Source organism: Aquila chrysaetos, chromosome 5 (genome assembly GCF_900496995.4).
Source record: "Aquila chrysaetos chrysaetos chromosome 5, bAquChr1.4, whole genome shotgun sequence".
Taxonomy (NCBI): Eukaryota; Metazoa; Chordata; class Aves; order Accipitriformes; family Accipitridae; genus Aquila; species Aquila chrysaetos.
Genome location: NC_044008.1, coordinates 58,654,515 through 58,674,473, shown reverse-complemented (window position 1 = coordinate 58,674,473; position 19,959 = coordinate 58,654,515). Strand labels below are relative to the sequence as shown.

Here is a 19,959-nt window from a genome sequence, read left to right as displayed (position 1 = left end):
CCTATGAAGCATCCCCATGACTTGGAGAGCAAAAGCTGTAATGCATCAGGGAACTTGGATCTACCTGGGTTGTTTGTCATTTTCACGTTGGAACTTTTCTGTGTGGAAAAAAGTCCCAGTGTTTTCTGAAAAGTCTTAGATGAGAGCTCTGATTCTGTTGAGAGCTAGCAGAGATTCTCCTTTATCTGGTGGGGGAGAGGTCTGTATTATGTTGCATCTTGTTTAGAGGTGCAGCTGCAGGCAGGGATGCCTGTATGTTTGCATGACATGGAGCTTTTCCACTCCCACCGACCTCTGTGGTGCCGTTCAGCAACGAATCCTTTCTTTCCACTATGACACCCTTAAAAGCTGAGCACATCTGAAATGTCCTCAGCTTTGTTCTGCACAGGATTTCAAGCTAGTTTAAATAACCATCCTCATAAAACAGGGAAGGTTTCAAGATCAGCATTTCCTACATGTTCGTTCTCAGCTCATGTATTTGCTTGAAATCATTAATTGTCTCTGAAAACGTAACATGATCTAGGCACATTTTTACCAGTCAGAGTTTCTATAAAAAGGCTAAAATGAAAAGGCTTGTTTGCTTTGATAAGGATTTAGCTGTAATGGAAACACCTTTTATTGGAAGATGTTTTTATTGGTTTTCATTCTTTTGTTTGCAGCAAATTGACAAAGGGATTTTTCCCTCTTTAAATTAGTATTAGACTGACACTCCTTGCCTTCATTATTCTATTGTAAAAGCCAAGAGAACATTTCCTTCCTTCAGCCATTCACTAGCTCCCCTTGAGTAGAAAGAAATTGTATCATTTATTACACCAAAAGATACTGCTTAAAATAGCAGAGAAGCTTTCAGGCACACAAGACCTTCTTCAGGTCTGTGATGAAAACAGACCTAGAGTTAATTGCTGCTGCCCAACCTTGGAGACTGAGCCTCAAGAGGGATTTTATTTTTTTTCCTATCAAACATAGTGTGCTTGAACAACATGTGGGAAATAGGCCATGTTGTGTGGCTGATGGTTTTTTCTGTTTGTTGAAAGTTGCAAACTGGTACAAAACAAGTTTGTTCTTCATTGCAGCCAATTTCAGCCAGAGCTGAACAGGCTGTTCCCAGAGTCATCAAAACCTATGTAAACATGGCAGATTGACATTTCCGCTAACAGATGGTCCATTGGGGATTGCAGTAAAGCTGCCTGTTTCTTTCCATGTTTTTTGGTATTCACAAGATGCCTGCAAGAAGGTTTTCAAGTTTGCTGTGTGTGTGTGTATGCGTATGATGCTCAGATCTTTCTGATAGCAAATATGCGTGTAAGCATCTATAATAGGACACACATTTGTGTGCATGTGTGCATATTTGTGTAGGTTCAACGATGAAATTTCCAGGCAGTATTTGCTCAGTAACGTATGTTCCTTGGAAAAGGCACAGAAGCCATCAGTCAGCAATGTAGCTGCAGAAAGCCTTTCAGACGGCAGCAGAAGCAAATTGAACACGTTCCTTGAGCACTCGCGTGTAGTGATATTCCTTACTGTGAGCTGTGTGTGATCGCTTGGTTGATTTCTTGCTATTAAAGTGTAGTTTAATGATTGTCCACTTAGAAAGGGAGCAATTAGGGAACGTTCTTGGCTCAGAATATATTGTTGAGGATTGCAGAGAGAGGAATAGCAAAGATGCTGCCTCCAGCATCCACTTCTAAATTAGCGAATGCTTGATATCCACAGCACTAGGTTTAGACATCACTGTTCTGCAGGGTGCTGTCATATAAATGAGGCCCTTTACTACTTGTTTTCTTAAGGTTTGATCCTGAGGCAGCAGCAGAGCTCCTATGACTTGGGGTTGGTCGGTGCTTGGATGTAATACTGCTCTGCCTCTCGCAAGGTGTTGAGCCCCCTTGGCACTTGAGTCAGGGTGGATGAGAGTGCTCGGGAAAGGCTCAGGCAGCCCTTCAGCACATGCATGAGCGCTTTAATGTGCCTTCTGCCAGCACCAACAGCATGAGGTAGCATTTGCTTCTTGCCAAATAGCTGACTTAGGAATGCCTGGCTCACATGCAACATCTGGTCATGTATTTCTACCTAATTTCCAGCCAGATGGACCGAGGCACAAGGAGGTCAAATGACTTACACAAGGTCAGGCTGATGTCAGAAATCTCCTTGCCATCTCGGCTGGACTCTTGCTACGTTGACTGTTGTTGGAATAGATCTGACCTGTGTAAGTAGCGGCCACATACACAGAGCAGAAACCTGGGTTTCTCCTGCCTGACAGTGAGCAATAGATGGTTAGTGGGTTTGAATAGATGTGCCGTATATCTTCACCCTACACAGCCATCATGCCCACACCTCCCGTATTCTGTATGCACATGCACACTCGCAGTTGTGTCAGGCCAGGGTTTTCTCTTCACTTCAGCCTTGTGTCATCCTCTCGCTTCTATCCAGGCAACGTGTAACATCTGTGGAACGAGCCCTGAGATAACTGGCTCGTGTGGTCCTTAAATCTGAGTGTGCATCTGTGTGTATATATGTATATGTATGCGAGTCAGTAACAAGGCTGAGCTCAGGTAAATGCAGGACAGCCCAATAAAATCAAAACCTGGAAAGAAAATACTTTTCTGCCTGTGAACTAATAGTCTGAGCTGTTAAATAACTTCAGCTCTTAAAGGCACACATTTCCCATACACAGAGGTGTGCATTCAACAGTTTATTGCAAGGGGAAGCTGAGAGAACCCAGAACAAATTGCGTTCAGCCCATATAATTTAATTAGATCTACAAACAAGGTAACACTGGTTGCCCAGGGGATTTAAAGCTGAGCTAAGAATTGCTTGGTGGTCTGTTGCAAAAAAAAAATTAAAAAAAATAAGGCCCCCAGTTTTGTGCCTCTGTATTGATGGGGAATGGCAGAGTGTTCACCCAAGCCCTAGCTTAGAGCAGGAAATCTGTCTGCACCGCAGAGTGAGCAGTTTAGCATTGTCTTCAACTCTTACTGGAGCATACGTGCCAGTGAGGGTTCTTCTCCATGCTGCAGAGCATCACTTGTGCCAAAGCAAATAGTATAATCATTCAGCTCCACGTTTCCACCATCCCTGTTCCTTTCCGGCTTTGCCGTATTTTTCAGTAGGCTCATACTGCTCAGAGTTGTTTGCAGCTTTGCAGGAAGTTGATTTCAGTGGACCTTTAAATGATATCTTGTGCCATGATATACCTGTTGGCCTCAAAATTTGAGAATCGGTGGAAAGCCCCTTATGCAACCAGTTGTGAACCATCTGGCAACTTTTATCCACTTGCTCTGCATCAGACCATGTAACAGAGCAATAAAGCCTGTTCTAATGCAGTGACTGTGTAAGTCCATTCCAATGAGCATTTTTATTTTGATGCTATCAGAAGTGTTCTCTGCATTTAACTTGCATCTTCTAACACCATGGTATTTTCACAACTTGCAGTTTCCTTTTTCAAGCTGCTTCTCATTTCAGGTTTATGAGGATAAGAATCCGTATCTGTGATAATCAAATCTTTTTTCCTCCCACTTCTCTTCTGCAGTCTTCATGGAATAAATCAGCCAACCAGCCCTGGACAAACAGCATAGCCAGATATGGGGACACTATCACAAAAGAGCCTCTCTCTGCTGTGAATGGATCACTGAAGCTGCCTTCCAGTGCAGGACAGAAGCTTTTGTTACAAGCTCTGGTTTACGATGCTGTGATGGTGGGTGTCTGCGGTAGCTTATTGACTTGTGTATTCTGATGTGTTTTTTCCATTTATGTTCCCCATCTCCCTTTCTCCATTTTGCAGCGCAGGAGAAAATTTTCTTCTCTAAGCTAGCTTTAGTTGGCTGATCATGGCTTTATTTTTTTTCCTGGGTATAGGAGTGTATGCCAGTGAGACTGATGGGATTTGAGTATAAGCTGTTTGGGTTTTTTTCCAAGCATCACTCAAAGCCTCAACTCTCCCGTGATTGTCTGTCTTGACTCCAGCCAGCCCTTGAGGGCCCGTGCTGTGGGCTTGTTCTTTTGGTGATGGTCAAGTGGGGTCAGACAGCTTGGTTGTCAGCAGGGTTGTGGCAGTCCTGGTTCCTGAGGAACTGAAGCCAGGCAGCAGCAGTCTGCTTTGGGTCTTTGCTATGGCCATGCAGCAAGCAGCCTGCCGAATGAGTTAGGAGCTGCAATGCTCAGCACAGTCATTAAGATCTACAGTGTGCTCGCCTGAAGGAGGGATTGCATTTTTGCCTGTAAAAGGAGTCAAAGATCAAGTGTTGATTTAAACTCCTTGTCCAGATAGGGTAGAGCAATTTCCACTGCACTTGTCATCTGTATGTGGGTGCATAGATTGGGAGGAAATCCTGTTTCTGATATTGCTTCATTGGAAAAAATACGCACTCCTGTGTTTGGGAGAGTTTATACAAGGATTGTGATGTTCATGCCACAGTCTCAGCAAAGCAAGCTGACACCTGCTTAGGTTGACTCTGAACCTGAAGATTTCTTTGGTTATTGTTTTTTTAAAAAGTTCACCCCCCATCCCTCCACCCTCAGCAAATACTTATAAGTAACCTACCTATGTTTCCTTCCTAGATAGTAGTGTGAAAATCAATTACACACAGGATGTAATTAACATTGTGGATAGAGTTAAGACAATGTTTTACAACCCAATTACAGGGCACTGTTTACAGCACAGCTTACCCATCAGAGTTTGTCAACAAAAGGAGAAAAGTGTTAAAATATGTAAATGACGCATGAAGTTGGCTTCAACAGAAAGTGCAAATTACACATGGGATATCACTTCCATACTTTGAATTGTCGTCTTGCTACTAAATCACACTCAGCCCAGAATCTGAGTGCTGATTGCCTAGATAGCTCTTTGTAAGCTTCCAAAATAATTTGTTTGTTAAATTATTGAATTATAATCTAGCAGATTTGTGGAGACCTGTAGCCTGAACTCTGCTTAAACACTGTGGAGGAGAACTGATTGTTTTCTTTCTGAATTAAAGTGCTTGAATTTACACCAACTTTTGCAAGCTGTGACCAGGGTTCTAACAAACAAACGTTTTGTGGTACATGGCCAAAATTAAACCACGAAGGTGAAGGGAGCCCTGGTATCTACTGTGGGGTCTGTATCATGAGCTGTCTCAGAAGCCAGTTTCCTAGAGTGTTCCCCACTCACCCTCTAGAAATCTGGCCCTTAACGTGGAAACAGACTGGTGAGTTTTGAAAATGTGGTCTTTGACAGAGGCTTGGAGGAATGGTTGCTCCAGCCTGCCAAGAAGCTGTGTGCAAATCACTTCACTCCCTTGGGACTTGCTTTCCCAAATGTAAAACAGGAATAATGATCCTGAGGTGATTTGAGATGCTTCTTAAGACTTCAGCTCTGAGAAACACATCAAGATAATGCTTAATAGAGGCACGTGTACATCCCATTGCACTCTGTGGGATTAAAAAGAAATAAATTTCAGTGCTTGGTTGGGTCACAGCCTCAATTATCTGAATTTCATTTACTTTACCTTTTTTTTTTTTTTTTTTTTTTTGACTTTTCCCCTATTTGATAACAGAATGAAGCAAAGAAAAGCCACCCGCCAGCCAGCCTCCACCAAGTGGAAGCAGAGGTCATTGTCCATTCTGATTTTTCAGCCTCTGACAGAGACTACGACTCCCAGCTGCACACCCTGGAGAGCGAAGAGACAGAAACTGAGGACAAGGAGCCTGAAGAGCTCCCCTCCGGAGAGTTGGCTCTTCCCGGCTCTCCCAGCACCCAGCAGGACGCTAGCCAAGTGTTGGTGGACTGCATGGGCAATTCTGAAGTTCAGGCCCAGGACAAGCTGTTATGTACCGGCAGAAAGACTAACAAAACAGAGGCCGTTTGCATCCGTGGGCTCACCAATGGCTTCTACAGGCATGGGGAAAGTCTGGATTCAGTGGAGAGCGGAGATTCGGACTCCATCCAGGAAGGCAGGGGGGATGTGCAGCCAGCCAAGTGCCAATTGCTTTCCCCGGCCCCAGAGGAGGGCCCCCTCTGTAGTAACTCTGGTTTAACCAGTTCATCCTCAGCATCTGAGAACATGGCATGTGTCCACAATCATTAAAGAGTGAACTAATCTGATTTTGATCATGGGAGAGCTAGAAGCGCTAGTAAGGGCCTGTCCCTGTGAGGTACTGCATGCCCTTGACTCACTGAGCCCAGCAGGAGCTAAGAAGGTGCAGCATCTCACCAGAACGGGGTTCGGACCTGTCAGCTGTACATATTGCCTTCAGAAAATCAGTAGGTAGATTGGTAAGGGCTCATCTTCCCGCTGAATATGATGAGTAACTTAGTGTTAATGGGAGCAGGATTGAGCCATCTGCCAAAGTCTGACATGAAACCACGGCTAGAACAGAGCCTTCTGCGTTAGACTGAGGTTGTCACTTAGCTGTAGTCCTCGAGGCAACTGGCAAGACGTCTTTTAATGCTGGGAAGAGGCAGGGTACACCGAGTGATTCTTCTCAACTGTCTCTTCACCAGGGAGAGCCTTGGCACTACCTACTGCCTCGCAGCGTTGGGATGAATTTTGCCAGAGGAGTCCCACAAGGGGGTGGAAGCCAACACAAACAAATTCAGTGAGCTGTAACCACCAGCCTTTTCTGCCCTCCCGTGGTTAAAAAGGATTATAAGGCTCTCTTTGTACGCTACCGCAGTAACTATTACTAGCGGGCTGACGTAGTGGCCTTTTATTACACACTCTACGAGTGCCTCTAACAACTTGTACTATATAGAACCTTCTTCACTGTCTGGGTCACTTCACCAACCTAGACTTTGCTTGATGTAGGTTCTTGTACCTAATATTTTAGGTACACATCTGTCCTTTTAATGTACAACATGTATTTTTATTTCCTTGGAACATCTTTATATTATTTAATTTTATAAAGTGGAGTAGTGTGTGGTATAGAGTAGCATTTTTACTACTTCTCTCTTACTTTATTTTTCCTCCCTAACAACACAACTACCTCATGTCTGTTGGAGAAAAAAAGCAGTATATCTACTCTTTTGTTATAGTCCATTATAGGTTTTAACTTATTCTTATACTGCCTTTTCCTAAAGAATATGTTTGCACTGGTTGTTGACTCTTTTAATGCATAGTGCTGCAGATCTGATGTCTCTCTTGCTTTGTTTCTAAGTACTGCTGTAGGACACCTTCCCTACAGCTGGAGAGTTGGGTTGTGTTTCTCTGTAGGACTGTGTTTTGCAGGAGCTGGCCAAAGGAGGCTGCTTCAGCTGGCGGGATGTTGATCCATCTTTCCTTAACAAGCTTATACTAGCAAAGAGAAAAAAGAACCAACAATTTCAAAATTAATTTGTGATCTTGGGGAAAAAAGAACCAACAATTGCAAAAGTAACTTGCGATCTTGGGGACATCTATTTCTTTTTTTTCTTTTGTGCCCAAGTGGAGACATCTTGGATGATTTTGATTTCCAGAGAGCAGCTCTCAGCCTTCTGTAAGCAGTGGACTTGCTGAAGGCTTTGGATGAATAAGTGACATTTTCCAGTCACTTCTGAGAGTCCTGGCCAAAGTGCTTTTGGTTGGTTGGTTTTTTTAAGAGCAGAGCACCACCAGAGCTTAAAAATTAAAATCAAATTTTTGGTCTCATACCAGTCAGTCTGGTTTGAAAATCATCCAGTGACTCTTGCTGACACTGTTTGCTTACTGCTGACATGTCTCTCAGCGTGGACTTCTGGTGTGGGGTGAACTTTTCTCTACCTTTTCTTTAGCCTGTCTCTGCCCTGTTTCAGGCTCGCAGATATTGACTGCGAATGCTACACATTGGACCAGCTCCTCGGGGTTGACGAGGATCGGTAATTCTGTTCATTGGGTGTTTGGTACATGTTCTGCCTTCCTGGAGGATTCAGAGATCAGGCCATTTGTTTGTTTAAAAAATGAGGGAAAAGATGCCCATCTTCCTCTTTTTGTACTGAAATTCCCCCAAGCTATATGGGGAGCTGTGTGCTGACCTGAGATCCTGTAAAAGACTTTAGATTTGGGTTTTTTGTGGTGAAATCTGGACTGAGATACCACTGCTTGCAGCAAGGAGAACCTTGTTCCACCAGCACCCTATCCCTGCTTCTGTTGTGAAGAGCCGTGTCACAGTATGCCCTGTGTTTGGAGTGGAGCTGGACCAGCCTGTGTCCTTGCAGTCCTCCATCAAACCCTGTTAGCTCCAGCTCTTCGGTAGAGGAGTACCTCCAAGCCTCCACATACCCTGTTGGGAAGGCCATTGGAGCTTCCACCTCTCCCCATCCTACAGCATCTCCTCCCAGCATGACACCCTGTTCTGATAAATGGCTGTATTTCCAGTTGTCGTACTTGCTCTGTTGCTCTAGCAGCTGCTTGGTATCTTGAGGAGTCTCAGAAATGCTGTTCCATGCTCTGAAGTGCCATGACTGTGAAAGGCTGTGGCACAGACTGGAAATCAGTGCCAGTGAGCAGGCTTGGCAGGAATTAGTGTGTGTGCTCTACCAGAGCAAGAAGCTAGAAAGGCAAGAAATCATAACTGGGCAGAGGAAGTGTGTAAACAACCTCCAGAACTCACTGCCACAAGACTTTGAAACTAATGACTTAGCAGGGTTACAGATAAGGCAGTGAAGTGTTATTGCAGGCAATAAGGGCAATTCACAGTTATATGGGAGCGGATGCAATTACAGAGGTATAAACCTTCCAGCTGGGGAGTATCGGGCACTAGCTGCAGACGGTGTGAGTAGATTTCTGCAGCTGGTTTCATGGAAGAGTCCTTGCTCTTCCTCACTGACAGAACAGATCCTGTTGCAAGCCGCACCAGCCACTGCTGATGTGCAGAAAGGGAGAAGGACCCTTCTCCAAAAAGCTCCCTCCAGAGGAGCCCCTGGTGACTTCCTTTCATCTCTAAAATCAAGTCATCTGCCTGCAAGCATGACAGTATGCTGAAGGACCGCTTCTGCTGAGCGTCTCGGCTGCTGGAGGGCAGCACCGGGAGGAGTTTGGCCAGCAGCGGGTATGACTAGGGCACTGGAGTTCTCCCGGCTCCCTGTCATGACACTGTACCTGCGGCAGATCATGCACCAGCCCTGAGCTTTCCATCCAGGGACCTGTGGGGATGGAGGCATAGTCCAGTGGCTGAATTAGGAGGGTGCTGCAGTTTCTGGGGCGCTCCTTTGTACACGCACCCTCTGCTTTGTCTGTACTGATTTTAGCAATCGTATAGCCATGGGGTGAGCATTGCTCATCTGCCTAAAAGCTATCCCTGCCTGTCACTGAAGCCGACACAAGCACCATTCCCCTGGATTACCTTGGGCCTATCACGAAACCACCAAGTTAGTTATGTGCTCTGAGAGCTTTGGGGGAGATGCAGCAGAGTGCAAACAATTCTGCTTATGCATCACAAAAATACTTTGTCTCCTCACGCTGAGGCTTATTCTGATCTCGTTACACCCCACCAGAGTGTGAAACTGGCAGCGTTTGGATGTCCAAGTGCTGTGGTGGCCGTGGACTGGTATGCCAGACCTCAGCTACAGAAATCAAGGCAGTTCTCAGAGCCAAGAGATCACCACTGACCGGCAGCAGCGAAGCTGTTCTCTGTACGAACGTGTGTCCATGCAGAGCACTGGGTGTCCTTGTCTAACTCGGCTGTGCCCCAGGTCCCTGCTGTCCTGAACGCACATGGGACCTTTCTAGTCTCAGCAAGAAATGAATGGAAGAAGTCAGATAATACATATTTTATGTGTAAGCTGAAACAACCAGTGCATATATTTTTTTATCATGAAATAAGTAGCTTTCTTGCAGATTTCTCACAGGCACACAAACTGTTGATTACCTTTAATTACCCATCATACTTAATATATGTTCTTACACATCAGGCTCTTTTCTCCCTTTTCTTCCTTTCGGTAACACTAAAGATTATTGCTGTTCAACTTTTTGCTAGTATATATTGTTTTACATTGTTAAAATGTCAGGTTTGTCTCACTGGCATAATTTTGTAGTATTAATGTTACCGTTTGGCTACACAACTGTATATTCCCCATGCTGCTGTGAGAGTCACAATTCTCAACCTTTTATTTCTTTTAATTCCTTGTTACATGAAACACATGGATAAAAATATCTTTCAACTTTTTGTTGATTTGATTTCTTGCTTAACAGACAGCAAAGTTCTGGTTTAAATAGTTCAAATGAGATAACTTATAATCTAGGTTTTGAGAATTTTTTGCATTACTAGCTAACAATCCTGAGATCAGCCCATGAAATATGCTGTGTAAGAAAACAACCATTTTAATAGAGCACTATGTATGTTTTTGATCTCATTAGAAATAGAAGTTTTGAAGGGATCATCGTGTCTTTTCTAATCAATACTTTTATTAGAAAAGAGGTGTTTAGTCCAGCAGAAATCTACCATCTAGTTCTGTTATTGTATTCCCTTGCTTGTATTTTAAAATTAAATTTGATTTAATTTTCTACACAGTGCATAAGGATGTGTAACCAGAACTTGATCTCGTTTGAAGATTGTGTCTGTGTTTGGTTCCATGCTGTACTTAATTATAACTTTCTTTCTTCAGAGACTGTTCTTACTCCACAAAATACTCTTTAGTGTTAAAGTGTAAGAAGACATTGTCCTTATATTCCTTAACTAATGGGTTATTAATAAAATATTTTAAAAAAAGAGTGGAATTTGTCTCACAATTCAGTCTGTTACAGCTCTTCGTTACAGAGAAAGCTGTCATGGAAGGCTGATCCTGCAGCTGTGCTTGGAGTGGCTGGACCCTGGGAAATCTGCTGTTAGGTGCTGGGCCGTACCCTGCCCCTCAAAACACAGAGGGGATGGTCGGAGAGCGCTCTGCCTGCGTGAGTTTGCTGGAGACGGACCTGCAAGGTGTCCCTGCAGGCATGTCAACCTGGCCAGAGCTGTGCCCTGTGGTGTGGGGGGGGGCCTTTGTGTGCGTTTGCTAACAGCTCAAATCCAGCCTAGTGCTTATCTGAGTAACTCACTTGTGGATGGATCCAAACAAGACCTTGCAGATGGCGGACCTGGCGCAGTGTGGAGGAGCACCTTCCACGGCAAGGTTGTACCTCGCTGGTGGGAAGCAGCGGCGGGAGCAGGACACAGGATTCATGCTTGTGCCAGTTCAGTGCCTGAGCTTGTAACCGTGGAGGTTGGGAATGTGGGATGATGGTGGGTGCCTGGTTCCTTAGGGATTCTTCTGGGGTTTCAGATGCGGGCAGAGTTTGGGTTCATTAGGCGTTTCTTGATGCTTGCTCATTTCTCAGTTTTGAACTGATTCCTATAAGAGAAAGAAAATAAAAATTATCCAGTTTCATGCTTTATCTTGCTGGGGAATTTTTTAATGTGAGAAATAAGCAGAAGCATCCAGCAAATGAATGGTGAGACTTCTCTCGGATGGCATGCTGGGCTGAACACTCAGTGGCTTGTGTCCAGCAAGATCAGCTAGAGGATATCTGGCAGTGCCTGAGGACACACTATTAACCTCCCATGCATCTCCCTTTCTTCCTCGGATGCATTCCCTACTTGAGTAGATAGTTTCCATTATTACTTTATGCTGCCAGGACTACAGAGCCATAAAATCTCATTTTATCTGCATTACAGAGGTAATAAATCTGCACTTAGCATAGTATTCTCCGATAGTGGTTAAAGGGAATTCTGTCAGACAGACTGCGTAACTCTGATGAGTCTTTCTCCTAATGACAGGTAACCCCACAAATGAGCAAGGAAGGACCCTGGGAGGGTGATGGGTGACTGCAAATCCTACTTCCAGCTCTCAGTTTGCAGCATGAGGCTGCCAAGGGGGGACACAGTGGGATGGCATGGGTGAACAGAAATGGACGGACACAGCAGTTACAGGGGAGCCGAGACCATGGAGAAGTGAAGATAAGAGCGAGGTGTTTGTTTGCGTTTCTTTCTCTTCACAGCCTTTATCGCCCCAGTAGGCTATGCTGCGATGCAGCTGGCGATATTACTACAGCTGGCTTGGGTCTCGTGTGGTCTCGGGTAACTTCAGTAAGTTACAAGTGCCTGTTGCAGTGCGTTGCCCAGCTCAACCCTCCAGGAAATGACACAGCCTGAGGTGATGGGCTGCGTGATGCAGTGAGGTGGCCAGGGATGCTCCATGGATGCTCAGCAGACACCAGTGGTGGAAAATGCATCTCATCGGGACTCCTCTGACCTCCTCCACTCCAGCAAACCACTGGAGCAGCAGTTACAGCAGCACAGTCAGACCTCCGTGATTTGTGTGGCAGGTACAATTGTGTGGGTTTCATCGTTCGCGCTGGCTCCCCACACTCATTTCTACTGATGGCAAAACTGCGGGATTGGTGGCATGATTGTTTTCAATTAACGGAGAACACACAACTCCTCCTCAGCCAGGTAGCTAAGTGCCAGGAGGCATTCCCTCGGTGTGGTGACAAGCACTAGCCCCTGCCACCACGACAACTGTGTTCTTTATACAGTCAAAAGCGAATGCAAAAGGATTTCTACTGGAGAAAGCAGCTTCCAGGAGCACGTCCCGGGGCTGTCCTGCCACTGCTGGTATGGCTCTCAGCTCAGTGCCTCGATGTGGGTGCCATGATTTTGCCCCCCCCCCCCCCCCCCCCCCCGTTGCTCATTGACCATGAAACAGATGCTAAACCCCCACATGTGTGTACATAAATGAAAAGCTCCCAGGCTCTTAGCAGACAGGGAAACCACAATTACACATAGAATAATAAATGGAGTGAATTCAGACAAGTTAATCTCCCACTTCATCTGCTGAAACTACTAATGGTGTCTTGGGGACCTCAGTTTGCAGTTATATTGGTGTAAATCAGGAGCACTATTAGAGCTGACAGAAATTGGCTGTGCAAGGGGTGAGCAACACCCTCTGAGGCCTGTTCTCGTGGAGGATAACCTTGTGTAGAGGGAGGGCAGATGGACAGACAGACCCTGTGCCCTTCTGTGGGAAGATGAACCGAGGGATGGACCCCACGACCGCTCTGCAGGGAAGGGGTTTGGAGCCCTGGTTCGGGCTGAGGACCTTCACTCCTGTAACCCCGCTGCTTTTCAAGAGGCTCCAATTCCGGCTCACCATGTGATAAGCAAATCCCTGCCTCTGACACAAAGTAACTTTTTAAGCCCCTCAGGGTTACAGAGGAGCACAGGAAAAGAGGAGCGCTCCGGATTCCTGCTCTCAGGTGGCTCTAAGAGCCCCAAACCTGCCTTTTTCTTTAAAAATCTCATGGCTTTTCACAGAATTCCTGTTGTTTGGCAGGACCACTTGCACTTGTGATTTTTGAATGTGACACCAGCAATGTCACCAGTGTCATTTGAAAGATGCAGGGCTGAACTTGGTGATGCCCTAAACATGTAGCTACCTCCCCCGGCTCCTGGGTCCTGCCACTGTGCACAGGAGCAAAAGCACCCAAAATCTGTGGTTCCTGGGGGAAACAAGCCCTGTAAAACACATGGCACTTCATTTCCCTTGGAATTTTTAATTCCCACAAGCCATCCTCAGTGCCTGCGGCGTCCTGGGAGCTGCCATGAGCCCACGACGGCTGCGAGCATTACAGAAACACTGGCAGGGCCCTGCAGCGGGAGCCAGGGAGACAGCCTGGGAACAGGAGCAGGGTTGGTGCCAAAAGGTCAGGGACAGCACAGAAATTCAGACGTTACTGAGAGGCTGATGGAGCCAGAGCAAATTTTTCCTCAGCTGAAAGCAACCTCGTACAGTTCAGCCCTCTGCTAAATGAGGGAAGCTTTAATGTAAAGCAGATGTAGTGACGTCTTCTTTCCTCGTTAGTCGACTCCAACACGCTCAGGGTGCACTATCCAGGGGAGCCATGTGTTGCTCGTCTTTACAAAAGGTTTTTCACCAGGTTTCTGGGCATGGTTACAGGTTTAGTAACCCAGTCCATCAAGCTCTGTTTTTATTCTGAAAAAAGAAATGAGTTAGAATCCACTTTTATTTCTTTTTAGTTGTTTCTTCCCCAAGCAAACACCACAAAAGACTCTGAGCTGTCATTGCAGAGATGACTTTTGCTGCTGATGGTGATGTGTTTTCAGAGAACATGGGCCAAGGGACCAGGCAGGATCACTTGGAAGGCAGCAAAATACCGCATGGGTGCTAGGGCTGAGCACTGCATAGGGATGCGTTATCCGTATTTCATACCAGGAGGGCAGACAAATTATCTTGAGGGCTGTGGCAGGATTTAGGAGCAGACTCATCCCTTACTGGTTCCTTCCTCACTGGGGCCTCTTCAAGGGTGAGCTGGTTGGGCCAACATCTGTGTGACTGACCCAGGTAAGTCACCTTACAACAGCATTTAAAATAAGGAGCACTGAGGTGGGACAAGCCAAGCTCTTCTTCGTTCCTGTCCTCAGGGACTTCCCAGACGCGGGATCCTCTCATGGCCATCGTTCTGCGATCCTGCCACCCTGCTTCATGGGGACACCATTGCTGAGACTGGGTCGCTTTGAGCAGTGACGGGCAGGAGAGAGGCCCTCAGGCAGAGAGCAAGGAAACTTCTTCCTGTATCATTAGCACATGCTTGGGAAGGAAGGCCCGGTGCTGGCTGCCATCCCCTGGGCACGGTGGGGCCGGCCAGGACTGGACAGCCCAGGTGGGACCCCTGGAGGGCTTTCCCGCTATGGGGGTCCACAGCAGCCCATGGGGCCCGGCCTGAGGGAGGCCGTGGCAGGGCACCAGTGAGGGGAGACCTGTGAGGGGGCTCTGGTCAGGGGAGACTCATGAGGGATGACCCGTGAGGGGTCTCTGGTGAGGGGCTTCCAGTTGAGGGGAGAGCCGTGAGGTGGTCCCAGTGAGGGGAGCCCGGTGAGCAGGCACCGGTGAGGGGGAGCCCTGTGAAAGGAGCCCCGTGAAGTGGAACGGGTGAGGGGGCTCTGGTGTCAGGGCTCCGGTGAGGAGAGACCTGGTGAGGGTCCCCGCGGATCCCGAGCGCGGGGGGCGCTGACCGGTCCCGCACGGGGACAGTTCCCCCCACCCCCGGCTGCCGGCCCCCCAGCCCGACCGGACCCTGCGCGGCGCTGCCGGCGCCCCGGCTGATGCGCAAGATGGCGCAAGGCGCTGCCCGCCCGCCCCCGCCCGCCGGCGGCCCCGCTCCCTCAGCGCCGTCCCCCCGCCCGCCCGGCGCGGCGGCGTGCTCGCGCGGAGGGGAGCACCGCTGAAATCCGCTTTTTGCCTTCCCCCCCTCCCTTTCCTTTTTTTCCTCCCCCCCCCCCCCCCTCCCGCAACTGGGGGGTGGTCCTCGCCTCGCCTCCCTCCTTCCCTCCCTCCTGCGCGGGCTGCTCCCTCCCCGTGGGGCGCAGGGAGGCGAGCCCGCCCGCCCGGGATGCCATGGCTCCGCCGGGCTCCGCGCTGCCCGCCTGCCTGCTGGGGCTGCTGCTGCTGCTCGGCTGCCACGGAGGTAAGAGCCGAGCCGGGCCGGGCTTGGGGAGCGGGCGGGGCGGCGGACCTGCTGCCGCCGCGCTCCGCACCGGCGCTGCTCCCCGCCGCCCTCTCCCCTCGGTCGGTCTGTCTGTCCGTCGGTCGGTCCCGTCCGCGGTCCCTCCCGCGCTTCGCGTCCCCTCATCACCCCTGTAGCGGCCGGGGCCGTGCTCGTCGCCGGTCCCCCGCGTCCCTTCCCAGCCCCGCGGCGGGTCCCGGTCCCCCTTGTTCGTCCTTAACCGGTCCCAACCCCTCACGCCAACCTCGGTCACTCCCAGCCCCGCGGCGGGTCCCGGTCCCCCTTGTTCGTCCTTAACCGGTCCCAACCCCTCACGCCAACCTCGGTCACTCCCAGCCCCGCGCTCAGCCCGTCCCCGTGGTATCGGGCCGCCGTGGAGACTGAAAGGGGCCGAGCAGCTCCTGGGGCTCCGGCACGCGTGTGTCCGCCTGTGCAGCGTGGAGGTGCGCGGCCGCCGTTGTTCGTGTCACCCCCCCGCCCCTCCCCGTGCGAGCATCCCTCTGCGGGAGCGGGGGGGTTCGTCCCTCCGGGAAGGCACCTCGGGGTCGTGGCTTTCGGCTGTAGACTTCTACATCAGCCCATCCAACAGCTTAATCTGCAGATAGCCCGAAGCGTTCCCCCAAAAACTGTCTTTTCAGTCAGAAACCCCACTTGCGCGGGGGGATCCCGGGAAGGGACCGTGGTGTTTGTGGGGCCCTCGCCCTCCCCCCCCCCTCCCCGGTCAGCTTTGGGGAGGGATGGTGTGGCTGCCGTGGCCGTGGCGTGGCTGGGCATCCGAGCTCAGGGACCGGAGCCGAAATCATCAGCGGCAACGCGAGCGGGAGACAGCGCCCGAGCAAACGACTCGTGTTTGTTAGCAAAGGTGGTAGCTACAGAGAAGAGATGCTGGGCTGCGAGTTGCAGGGATGACGGTGAGCTACTTTAAACCTACAAGTATTGTGCTCTCCTGTAATGCCTGGCTCTGTTCACACAGCCGCAACCGGTAACACCACCCACCGGACCAGGGCCGAACTACAAAAACATCAAAGGGATTTTTCCCTGGACGAACTCTGCACACGCCTTGCTGATCAATCCCAATATTTTCCTTCTACTGGTGATGCTGCATAAGCATGGGTCTAATCTGAGAAGGAAGCGGAGAAAGATGCTGTTCTGCAGCGAAATGCCCTTGTGCCTCCTGCCCCCTCTTCACTTAGCAGCCTTAAAGATAAAGAAAAGTAGGAATTGTTTAAAAAATGTGCAAGCAGCCCAGCATGGTCAGAGGGAGAAAAGCGTGTGTTAGATTAATCAGAGATTAGCTGCCGCTGTGTTTAGGAAACCAGGCTGCGGGCTATGCCCATAATAAATCTCGCCACGTGGTTCGTAGCAGCCACGGTGAGGAGAAGCCAGTGTAACTTGCAGAAAATATAAGTTATCTGCAAAGAGAATATAACAAAGCAGGTCTCGTTAGTCTGTTGGGATTCCTGGGTATGCAGCAGTGCAACGAGGATAGTTGAAGAAGTACTTATTTTTGGGGGGAGGAAAGGAAAAGAAGTGAATTTTTGAAAGCAAAAGTTTAGGAAGCTGAGTTTGTGTCTAGTTTATTGCCTGCTGCTGTCTAAATTGCCCTGTGTGTTTGTTTATGCTGTGACTTGGCAGGTCAGTGGCTCCTGACTTTGGGGTGTGTTTTGCTGGCCCTGCTAAAGAGTGCTTGGCTGCACTTTAAAAGCTTTTCTGTTCTGACTGGTTTTCACCCCCTTTGGTGGGTTTATATGCTCTAGACACGGTTAACAGCAAGGTAACGTGTTTCTGCGCTCTGCTGAATTTAATAAACCCTCCCGCGTCGGTGTCAATCAGCGCTGGAGCAGAAAGCCTCGCTGCAGGGACGGATGCTGCATTGGGAGCAGTGCTGCGCTGCGCGGGACGGGATGCTCTGCTCCCACCCCTGCAATTTTCAAACTCCCCAAAATGCTGGCCTAGTGACTGTGAACCGGGCATTGGGAGCTGCTGGTTAGCGTGCTGGAGCGGGCTTAGCAGTGAGACAGTATTTTCTTTCTTTTTTTTTTTTCTTTCTTTCTTTTTTGTAATTTCCTGGAGCTCTTTGTTCTGGGTGCTGGACAGCTTTTGTCTGTTATTGCTGAGCCCGGCATTCAAAGGCAGGCATAGGATACGAGAGGCTCCCCGGCTCTGCTCAGTAACAGCCTTGGAATTAAACATCGTCATTTATATTTAAGTAGGCTTAACTTCTAAATTATTGAAGCTATAAGCTTTCACTAATTCCTACTCTGTGTGACTTTGTTGGGTTTTTTTAGATGCAAAAAAAGGATTGCTTTCTCCTAAATTGGTGTAATACCCCATCTTTTCTTCTTAATATACATAGAGGGTATCTGGTATCATTTTTCCCCAGTAACACTCAGAGACACTATATGAAATTCAAGCCCATGTTTGGGCTTCATGTCTCTCGGGGATTTCAACAGGAGAATCTCAGGACACGGTTTTCCTGCGTGGTGGATGCGGCAGGCAGCCCGTGAAATGGGGTGGTCGTCTCGCAACCATACACTTGTGCACTGTGTTTGGGACCGGTGCTGGTCACGAAGCTCATGCAGGGGTGTGAGCATGCAGCCACCCATGCTGATGGCACTCAAACGTGTGCTGGGGCCATCATGGTGCCGAAACTAAACTTCCCATTGGAAGTACATAAAAGCTAGCTGAGAGAGAATGGAATAGGGCAGGTTGGTCCCCTCCTGATCTGCCCTGCCACCCCCACGCAGGGAGTTAGAAATTCTCAGCTAGCCTAATTGTGCCTCTTCTTATTACCTGTCAGGCTCTGGACCTTGCACAACACAAGCTTCCACGCTTGCTTAGGAGCTGGCAGAGGGTCCCAGATCCAAGATTACAACCCAGTTCCCTGCTCCTTTCCTTCCTGCTCATTCCCGGTTTTGGCCCACATACCCTGGTGCAATCAGCCTGGCATGGGCCAGCGTGGAGCAGCTCAGGAGCAGTACTGCCTGGCGGAGAGCTGCAAAACTGCTCTCATTTTATGTGTGCGAATGAGAAAGCCTCTCTCCCTCTTTTCTGTCTCCCCAAACTTTTCTTTCTCCAATTTTCTTGTTTCTGGAGAGTCCCATGTCACAGCATGTGAAGTGCCAAGCAGTGACCCCGTGAAATGCCAGCCCCTTGTTTCACAAACCCTTGGGATGCTGGTCCTCCAGCACCTCCCCATCCTGCTGCCTTGAAACATATTTCTGCCCCGTGCTGGGACGGCTGGACCCGGCTCGCAAGCCTCACTGCAGCATTAGGATCCAGCACTGGCTCCGGTGTGAGCAGGATGGGGCCCCGACGCAGGGCTGTGGCATGGGGAGCAGCGTGCAGTGTAGCTCACGCAAAGCTGCTCCTGGCGCCTGGCTTTCCCCCCCCAAAGCAGCGAGCTGATCCAGCACGCGTTCGAGCAGACCATGTGCTTCGTTTTGCAGCCTGCAACAGATCTGGGACAGAAGATGCTTTTTTCCATGCCCTCTTTCCTCCCACTGTGTTTCTTGCTTCGTGCTCCTGGGCTTCTGACCCTGGATATTGTCCTTTTATTTGATCTAACAGAACAATGCGGGAGCCCCCCTCTGCAGATTAAGAATTCCCATTTAAATCAACTGAATAATGTTGGGCAGGAACAGGAATAGTCCGATCAAAATTACTTTGAAATCACAAACTTATTTGAACTTTACTGGAGCTTTTAGTTTTACAGAGTTTAGAAACTAATAAATTATGTAGCAGGGCTCATGAAAATCTACCTGAGCCCGTTTATCCAAAAGAATATGCAACATTTTGGTTTTGCAAGAAAATAAAAATAATTGTTTACACATGTTCAGGAGTCATTGGCAAGCATATAAAACTGATGGTTAAGGAGGCGAACATGTCAATAATTGCACTTTAAGAGAAGAGAGAGGCAAATAGGTGAGTGTACTGAGAAAAGCACACAGCATACTGATCTGGCCTTGCTATTATATCAAATGTCACTGTTGTATCGCACCCTCCACTTGAGAGGAGCCCAGTCACTTAACAACCCAGACCCGCTCCTGCATTGGTAATTTAAAACCAGAGTTTCAGAGCAGAGTCAAGGATTTGCTGCCTTTGTTGTTGTTGTTCTTTTGCATGTGGTGGTGTTGATGAAGCTAATGGCAGGTCAGGAGGATACGTGTTGTGGTGGGTGATTCTGCCAAGTTGTGAAGATGCTTTTGCAAAAGGATCTTTGCTGCTGAAACCTGAGAGTGCGTGAAAAGGAAGAGGAGAGCTAGTGTTTTGTTAAAACAGTTCTGGTTTTGGACGAGCAGGGATCGGTGCGGTGCTTGGCTCCTTGAGATGAGCGAGGTGATGCTTTCCTCCATCCTGAATTTCAGGGGGGGAGGTGATAAGGCAGAGGGGAGAGCAGGGAGGAGAGTGCTGTGTTTGCTTTGAATCCCCTGGATGCAATTAAGAGTTTCAAAGGTTTTCATGTGCACAGAAACTTCTCTTCCTCCAGAAGGACCTTGCCTTTCCTTTCCTTGCACACCATCCAGTCCTGCCT

At 48.6% G+C, this 19,959-nt stretch overlaps 2 protein-coding genes across 4 annotated transcripts in view; both read left to right on the top strand.

Moving 5' to 3' along the window:
• The window catches only part of IGDCC4 (immunoglobulin superfamily DCC subclass member 4), a 102,282-nt gene extending 91,595 nt beyond the window's left edge, over positions 1 to 10,687 (top strand). For 2 of the 3 annotated variants that reach the window (XM_030014934.2, XM_030014935.2), the window contains exons 19-20: positions 3,527 to 3,691; positions 5,529 to 10,643. In XM_030014934.2, the coding sequence (XP_029870794.1) occupies positions 3,527 to 3,691; positions 5,529 to 6,059 (696 nt within the window). In that variant the 3' untranslated portion in view covers positions 6,060 to 10,643. Of the gene's footprint in view, positions 1 to 3,526; positions 3,692 to 5,528; positions 10,644 to 10,670 lie in introns of those variants that run through there. The other variant, XR_003923463.2, reaches the window with a different exon arrangement.
• A 4,408-nt stretch (positions 10,688 to 15,095) lies between these two features.
• Positions 15,096 to 19,959, top strand: part of IGDCC3 (immunoglobulin superfamily DCC subclass member 3) — a 111,090-nt gene continuing 106,226 nt past the window's right edge. Inside the window, 1 exon segment of the mRNA XM_030014937.1 lies at positions 15,096 to 15,386. Coding sequence (XP_029870797.1) covers positions 15,317 to 15,386 — 70 coding nt within the window. The 5' untranslated portion in view covers positions 15,096 to 15,316.